This window comes from Lacerta agilis, chromosome 12, assembly GCF_009819535.1.
Source record: "Lacerta agilis isolate rLacAgi1 chromosome 12, rLacAgi1.pri, whole genome shotgun sequence".
NCBI lineage: Eukaryota > Metazoa > Chordata > Lepidosauria > Squamata > Lacertidae > Lacerta > Lacerta agilis.
Genome location: NC_046323.1, coordinates 21512771 through 21521195, shown reverse-complemented (window position 1 = coordinate 21521195; position 8425 = coordinate 21512771). Strand labels below are relative to the sequence as shown.

Here is an 8425-nt window from a genome sequence, read left to right as displayed (position 1 = left end):
GAAAGCAATAGCATACACAGAACCACCACTTAATGCGCTTACTATTAAATCAGCACCGTGCTATTCAATAGCTTTTGGTGGCATATTTGGGGACGATTAAGCTACATGCTATGATATTTTAGAGACCTCTTGGGGTGGGGGGGGGGCAGGGCTCCTCCTTTGCAGCTTTAAAGTTAGAAAGTAGCAATTCAGCACTTAACAAAAACGCCATGAGTTAAAGTGGGGGGGGGGGAACCTTATCACAAAACTCTGCTATTAATTGCGGTGCTTTAACTGGGTACTAAATCGCGCTGCTTAATGATGAGTCATAGAGAAATGTGTCTATGACTTCTGTTGTCGTCGCCCCCCCACCCCCGGCCTGCCTCTCTTCCCTTCCTCACAATGCTTTCTGCCGCTGCCGCCGCCTCTCCGGTTTCTCTTCTTGGCCTTGCTCTGCGAGCCGGTGATTTATGAACGCCTGGCAAATTGCGGGGTGGGGGGGTAACACACAAAAAACCAGGACTCCCGCACTGTGGTCGGCAACTTTCCACAGTGTTTGAATTAGTACTCGAACGTTATCAAATCGCCTCGCCTCGCTTTAGGTTTAATCACCAAAAAGGCATAATGCGACCACAAGGCAGCTTTGCAACAAAGATTTAACATTTCGTAAATCTCCCCGTCGCTTAAGTCAAGGCTCCCCTATCAAAAAGGAAGGCAAGTGCAAACAATGAAAGGCAATCCAGGCACACGACCGGCCTGCGCATACTTACCGACCTCATCCCCCTTATTGCTTGCTTAAGGAGTTTAAGGAGCCTTGCAAAAGATAAACCAGGTAGGCATGCTTTTGGGGTTTTGTTTTTTGTTCTTATATATATATAAAAGAAAGAAAGTCAAAGAGGAAGTTCCCTTTCACTTCGGAAAGAATCACTCCTACTAGTGAGAACTGACCGTCACAGATCCATTCGTGAAGATCTGCATTAATTATTTAATGTCACGTGACATCCCATCCTTTCTCTCTCTCTCTCTCTCACCCCCAACCCTCCCTTCCCCAACCCGGCCAGATTAAAATTTCAATACCCGAGAAAAACAGACGCAACACCTTTATCTACCCTCGCAGTGCTTCTCTATTGCTTTATTTAGGCCTCATCATCTCGCCGGTTTTTGACAGCTTTTCAGTTTCTGGGGAGATCATTTGGACATTAATAACGCGGGGCTTGTCAGGCCCAGGCAGAATGAAGCGGCCGAGCCCCCGAATCAGTCATTTGAATTCGACTTTTTATTGTCAGTGGCAGCAGGTTGGGGCAGCAGACATGATTTGGAACCCACGCCTTTCATCACAACAAGGAACCCCCTGATAAAAAGTCCTGGCGCATAGGGCTATCAGGCAGGCGAGTCTCTAAGAGAACGGCCACGGCTATTTAGTCAGTATTCCCTTTGAACTGGTCGGATGGGGTGACAACTTTATTCTTCTGAGGTCAGCAGGAGTGTTGCCACCCAGTCCTGGGAGACAAAGGTGTTTCACACCTTGGCCAGTTCCAGAAAGGAAGCGAGGCAGGCGAAAACTCGATTGGATGAGATGCAATGAGGATTGGCGAGCAATTAAGGCGCAGTGGGTTTAATCTAATTTAGGGCCCACTGGTTTCAGGCATTAGCAGAGCAATCTACTCAGAAGTAAGCCCCATTGCATTCAAGGAGGGTGGCTTCCAGGTAAGTGGGTTTAGGCTTGCAGGCTTAATGTCTGACTTGTCGCATCGATTTCAGTGGCTTCCAAGTGCAGGTACCTTAGGCTGGATTCAACCCAGATTTCAACGCGCCTAACTTACAGTTGCCTGAGCATCATATAATTAAAGCACATCCCCGCTTCCCCCAAGAATCCTTGGAACCATAATTTGTTAAAGGTGCTGGGAACTGTAGTTCTCTGGAGGGGTAAACGGCAGCTTTCAGGATTCTTGGGGGGGGGGAGTAATATGTGCTTTAAAACAGAGAGGGGGGACTACTGCTTATTATTCATGATGCAGGCAAAAGCACCAATGAGCACAAATGGGGTCAAAGTTTGAAGTTAAGAGAACTTGGCGGCCCAATCCTCCTGGGTCGCAGCATGGCCAAAGGAGTGAGTAAATTAAACTGCTCTGGAGGGAGCTGGCAATTAGCAGAATTGCAAAGCTAACATTTCCCTCAAAGCAGGGCAAGAACAATATCTTCACACCTACTCCTCCTTCTCAACCTAGCCAAGCCTGCGCTTCAGAGATTGCCTCTGCCGGGAGAGTAGCACTTCTGTCTTAGGTGTCCATCTGTCTCTCTTGTAATGGAAGTGTAGGAGAAAGGGACTACAGTACTTTCTCTTTCTGGAAAAAAAAACATGTCTCTTCTCCGCATACTATAAATCACATCCAAAAGCTCGCAGTTCTTGTTTATTGGTCTTCCCGGTCGGTTCACGCTAAGGTTGCTCCGTGAAATGGTGTCACCAAGATATTGATCTGTTTTGTATATTTCTGTAGCGAACAAGCTAAGCAAACCGAGGGGCACTTCTCTTAAAAGGAAAATAAGTGGGGGGGGGGCAGTGGGGAGCAGAGTTTCCAGCATGAAAGACTTGGACCAGGAGTGGTGGAACTAGTAGAATCGTCGGGAGGCCTGCGGCGCTCATTTCACACGCTCAAAGTTAGCAAATATGAACCTAAAGCCTGAAGATGGGTTGTGTGTATGTGGGGACGACAGAGAGAGAGAGAGAGAGAGAGAGAGAGAGAGAGAGAGAGAGAGAGAGAGAGAGAGACGAAACGGTCCTTCGCAATCCCCATACCCTACACAGCGCCAAGTACACCCCCTTTCTGCTTACAAAATTGGGGAAAATCTAGACAGCATGAGATGGTGCGGAAACCAGCAAAATCCCACCAGTCTGGGCCTCCCTCCCTACTCTTTCTCTTACATACAAACCCATCTCGTCCTGCAGCTGCTGCAACCCAAAATGGCAAGTCCCTTCCTCAGGAATCCACGTGGCAATCCCTCTTCAGCATTGGATGCTGGCCATGGGTGAATCCCAAAGGCAGCAATAAAATAAAAACGTAAACAAACAAACCTGCGCCGCGCATGCCACATCTCTGAGTGGGGGGGGGGGAGGCAAGCAGCACAATTCTAGCCCTCCTCCCTTGCTGGTGGTTCATAGCTGTCAACTTTTCCCTTTTCTTGCGAGGAATCCTATTCGGGATAAGGGAATTTCCCTTTTTTAAAAAAGGAAAAGTTGACAGCTATGTTGTGGTTGCACGCCTTAGAGCTTACTTAGACCTTTTTACGCCCGACTGTTTCAAGGACTGACATTTGCATTTACTCTGTCTGAAACATGAAGGCAGCTTCCACCTTTAGGATCCAGAGCAGCTTTCTTTGGTAATATGCAATAAGTGTGTGTGTGTGTGTGTGTGTGTGTGTGTGTGTGTGTGTGTGTGTAAAACAGGGCAAGAGGAGCAGATTTAGGTCCAGCAGCTAGAAAGAATCCTGCCTTTAAAGGTCAAGGGTTTGATGCCTCAGTCTACTTCTCTTAAAAAAACAATTAATGGGATAGAAAATTTGTCCTTTCGGTGAACTCTCCCCATTGCCCTCGCACAAACAGGACAATGGTCGGGTGTAGTTTTCGAACTTATTGTTACATCGATTATGGCAGCCAAGCTATTAAAAAAAAAAAAACATGGACACCTACACATCACAGTGAAGCGCACTGCGTTTTCAAGGGGAAAGGCATAAACAGGAAAAAAAAACAACCCCAAAAATCAAATAAAAACATTACCTTGAATGATGGTGATCTGCCACGAGCATTTTCCAGTCTTCGTTCGGTTCTCCACCCAGAAAGTATACATTTTCATGGCACAGCCAAGCAACTGTGTCGCATGAACCCATTTTCCCCAGGAAAATCCTTCGTGTCTTCTCAGACCTTTTTCCAAGAGAATGCCTTTCAGAATCGCTGTTGAATTACAAAGAAGTATTTATTGTAGGAGGTGATTAATGATTCCTAGTAAAATTGCTATTTTCAGCGTGATTTCATTTCGGGCTTCCCCCCCCCCCCAATGGAGAAAGAGGGGGAGGGAAAGGGGGGGTGCTTCAAGCGTAAGACTACGGAAGTCAGGGAAGATCCGCAATCATACTTCAATACTAATAATTGATTTAACAGTTTGGGACACACTCCTCTTGATTTTCGAGCGCCAGTGGATTTAGCAGAAGAGAATTCTCCAGGGCAGACCAAACAAAGACTTTAGACAAAAGAGGTCCATGTTAACAGGGAGGAGAGGGGGAGATATTGTTTTCCAGCCTATTCTCTTTTATTTCTTAATAACAAGCAAACAAACATGCGGGACAGGGCACTTCAAGGATATAGTAAATAAGAAAGGAACTCCTTTAGGGTGGTTCAGTTCAGTTGTTCAGTTCGACGCACGCTTCCAGATTACTCACAGCAATGTTTACTTCTCTTTTGCACGGCAAGTGAGACCATAACTGTTCAAATGGCGGTGTCACCCTTCCCAGCCCAATGGACGAAGGGTACATTTAAACTATCTGCTTATGCTTCCAGCACAGTTCTGTCTGAGCTGTCTACAGACTTTTGGACTCAATGCGCCATTTAAGTCTCCAGTATAAACCAGCATCGGATGATAGTTCTGGATATCAGAAAGGGCCCGGAACTGTATTCCACTCTCCAGAAGGCGATTGAAGAATTGCTGCTTATAAGAGTGCAACCCTAGACACACTTACCTGGAAATAAGCCTCACTGTGCAACAGTGGGAGCTAGCAACTTTCACCTGTACTTATTGCATAGGTTGGTTAAGCTGTTCAGAAGACCTCCCCCCCATGAACCTCCATGTCAAGGGCATCATCTGGGTTTTACCATAATGTTTTGGGTGTGCGGCTTTAACGCTTCCGGTTTGTTCCCATGCCAAACAGCGGTGGGCCATTGCAACTCGATCCTCTTCCCCCATGTGGAAAGTTGTTGCGGCTAGAATAAACCAAGGGGTCACTACTGATGCTGCAGTATGTTTAAGCATTGATAGTGCAGTGTTACTATTACTGTTATTATTTCCTTCATTCTACTGGAATGTCCCCGTTTCTCTTCACACAAGGCGGGAAAGAGCTATTTTTCCCCAATGGTGTAGACAGAGGAAACATATCATGAATGAGGTTTTTTTGGGGTGGGGGGTGGGGGACGCCTTTCTTGTTCTACACACAGTGGACTGTATCCTGTAGAAGGAGTGGCTAAGCCGAAGCCCCTCCTTAGGGAAATGGGCAGGCTGCGCAGGCCGATCCACAACTCACTTAAAACGGGGTACTTGGATGGCAGTCTATTCAGCCCATCTACAACGACACCCCCTGCAACCTGTTTCAATGGGAATTACTCCCAACTCTGGTTTCCATAGGGGCTTTGGTCTATGGTCCTATGTGGAAGCCAGCGTCATAGAAAACTATGTGACTTCCTTACACATAAAGTGGTTAGGGTGTTTGGGAAGGAGAAACATTACTCTGTAATAAAACTAATTCGGCTATAATGCAGGCACTCGGCCTCTCCTAAGGAATGGGTTGAACAGCATGTACGCATGACATCCTCGAGAGTTTTCATGTTTATGTCAACAAAGCCACATTCTAGGCAAATGCACGCTTCTCACGGTGTGTCTAGTGCCTCAAGTTTTATTTTTGTACAGAGAGGTGTGGTTTTGTTTTATTTTATTTTATTACCAGCACTGGACATTATATATACATCACACATTCACAAATGTGTACACATAGATTTCACAAACTGCGCACACGGACGTTTGACTATGGCAAGACACGAAGACAGAAATAGCCTTTATAGCAATATTGGTGTACTTTCCTTTTTCTTTTTTTTAAAGTAATAAATGCACCTTCGGGGGAGGATAACGTATCACGACTACAGCAGAAACTACACTTTTTTTGTTCTTATTACACAGAAAACATACTTTCTTGGTCGGTATGGGCTGGAGGGTGCTGGGGTTTCTGGGCATCTTCCCCACTGCAACTTCCAAAATACTGCCACGTCATAAGATGGCTTTGCTTCTGTCTGTAATTGAAAGTCCACGAATGTTCCACGAAACAAGACAAAGTCTATGATTTACACACACATGTCACAAAGTCACTTATTAACATATGTTGACACCTTAAAACATATCTACAAAGGGTCCTTCTTAGGTACAGGATCCATCCTCAACTCTTTAATGATGCTGCAGGTGGACCGTATTTCCATAAATAAATTAAAAAACGAAACATGGTGGGAATGGAAAGGTCATATTTACAGAAGGTGAACACTTTGTCCAAGGTGTTTGTTTTTGGTTTTTGGTTTTAACACACGTGCCCTGTGACTGGTTCTTGTTCTGGATTTATGCCCCTTAATATAGTCCCTATGGCAAATTAAATCAGGCAGGAGCGGGACGTGTGATGGGTTAGGGTGTCCTTGCGTCTGCCGGGCCATCAGAGCGCTGCTGAGTTTGGGGTCGCCCTACCCCTGGGTGGTGGTGTCTGATGGTGCTGTGCTGACGCTTTGGCTTGCTGGCTAAGACTGGAGGGGTTGGAGGAGCGCATCTTGGTGTTGGGCAGCTTGTGGTCCTTCTTCCACTTCATCCTCCTGTTCTGAAACCAGATCTTGACCTGGCGCTCGGAGAGGCAGAGTGTGTGCGCGATCTCGATGCGTCGCCTCCTGGTCAGGTAGCGGTTAAAATGGAACTCCTTCTCCAGCTCCAGGACTTGCTGTCTGGTGTAGGCAGTTCGAGACCTTTTGGGCTCCCCTCCAGTGTAATTGGGGTTGACTGAGCGTACACAGGCGCGCACACACACACACGCAAACACACAAAGGAGAAGAAGGCAACGGAACATTATCATTATTATATAATAACTCGACACTGGGTTTAGATTAGCCACAGAAGCGGGGAAGAAAATGGTTCACAGGCTCGTGACAATAGGAGACAATTGGGGAGCCATAAAAAATGGTGATGGGCATTTGGGTTCAAGAAAAGCTTCAAAGAGACGTGGCCCAGAGCCACAGGCAGGGCGATTAAATTTATGGGGACAATAATTACTGCCCTAACAGTTTGGCGTCTCGTAAATCTCTTGATAAAGGGCCCCGAGTACAAAAGGCTTCTCACGTGTGCGTGCGCGCTTTTTTAAAATTAGGAAATGCCCCAGCACACACACACACACGTATATGCACACAACATCGGAGTCCAGCCTAGCCCAGCCTCCTCCACCTCGCCACGCACACAAACAAACACATACAAGCCAACCCGGCTCCCCTTGGAAGAAGGTGGTCAACTCACCCGTGTTAACGTGGACCTTCTTCATCCAAGGGTACACCACCGGCTCCTTGCCTTTCAGGCCGGGCAGGCTCTTGTCCGGCAAGAGCGGGCAGGCAGGGATTCCCCCGGGCGCTGTCGCCGCTGCTGCTTCGCAATGGCGCTGGTGGGGCTGAGGCGGTGGCGGGACGTGGCCTTGGAGCAAGGGCTGGCTCGGGGCATGGTGGCCCTTCTGCGCGGGAGTCTGTGGAGCAGGCGGTGGCGGAGGAGGAGGCAGGGGCGGCGGAGGAGGCGGCGGCGGCGAGGCTCCGGGAGGCGGTTGCTCCTGGCCCGGAGTGGCGCTGAGGCTGCTGTAGCTATAAGGCGACTCCGGGTAGTGGTGGGGTGGCTGCGCGGGGTACAGCGCCTCGGGAGGGGGAGGAGGCGGAGGAGGCGGCGGCGGCGCTGGCGGCTGGTATCCGGGCTCCCTACTCGGCCGCTGGTAGTAATCGGGGAGAGGCTGGCCGGGGTGAGCCTGGTGGTGCTGCTGGCGCAGGTGCTGCTGCGGCTGAGGGTGGTGGTGATGGGGCTGCTGGTGGTGGGGCTGGTTCTGGTGGTGGTGGTGGTGATAGCTGCTCCCGCCGCCGCTGCCGCCGCCGCCGCCGCCGAGCTGCGAATATTCCTCGCAAGGAGGGAATTTGGGCTCGATGTAGTTGGAGTTTATCAAAAACGAACTCATGGTCATTAATTTGTGAAGTGCAAAAATACTAATTTTTCTCGCGTTGTCGTTTTTCTGGGCTCGAGGAGGCCCCTCCCCTCCTCCCCCTTCTTCCTTCCTTCCTTCCCTCCCTCCCTCCCTCCCTCTTTCCTTCCTTCCCTCCCTCCTCCTCCTCCTCCTCCAACCCCCCTTGCTGCTGTTGTCAAGCGCCTGCTGCCAAAGTTTGGGCCTCCGCTCCCCCCTTCCTTTCCAATTCCCACCAAAAGAGCCTGGAACACACGCGCGCGCAAACACACACACACACAAGCCAGTGCCACCCCCACCACCTGACCGGCAGGGCCAATTGCTACGAGGTTGGCAGAGCCCGGATCAGGAAATGAAACGCTGGTGGACAAGCCCAGGACAGTCCCTGCCTGCCAGTCTTGCCTTTCTCGCGGCAGAGGCAAGGAGAAGCTGGAGATTCCTTTCTGCGCGC

At 49.0% G+C, this 8425-nt stretch overlaps 1 protein-coding gene across 1 annotated transcript; it reads right to left on the bottom strand.

The window, feature by feature from the left end:
• Positions 1-5621: 5621 nt before the first annotated feature.
• Positions 5622-8067, bottom strand: HOXA4 (homeobox A4). Its single transcript, XM_033164965.1, has 2 exons — positions 7278-8067; positions 5622-6770 (listed from the first exon to the last, which is right to left on the bottom strand). The coding sequence occupies exons 1-2, from the start codon at positions 7975-7977 to the stop codon at positions 6436-6438; spliced, it is 1035 nt and encodes a 344-aa protein (XP_033020856.1). The 5' UTR covers positions 7978-8067; the 3' UTR covers positions 5622-6435.
• Positions 8068-8425: the final 358 nt, after the last annotated feature.

Excerpts from the sequence above, each read along its gene's own strand:
- HOXA4 (XM_033164965.1), bottom strand. The coding sequence starts at position 7,977 with ATGACCATGAGTTCGTTTTTGATAAACTCCAACTACATCGAGCCCAAA. Across the intron at positions 6,771-7,277 it reads GAAGGTCCACGTTAACACGG|TCAACCCCAATTACACTGGA; the intron begins GTGAGTTGACCA and ends GTGTACGCTCAG.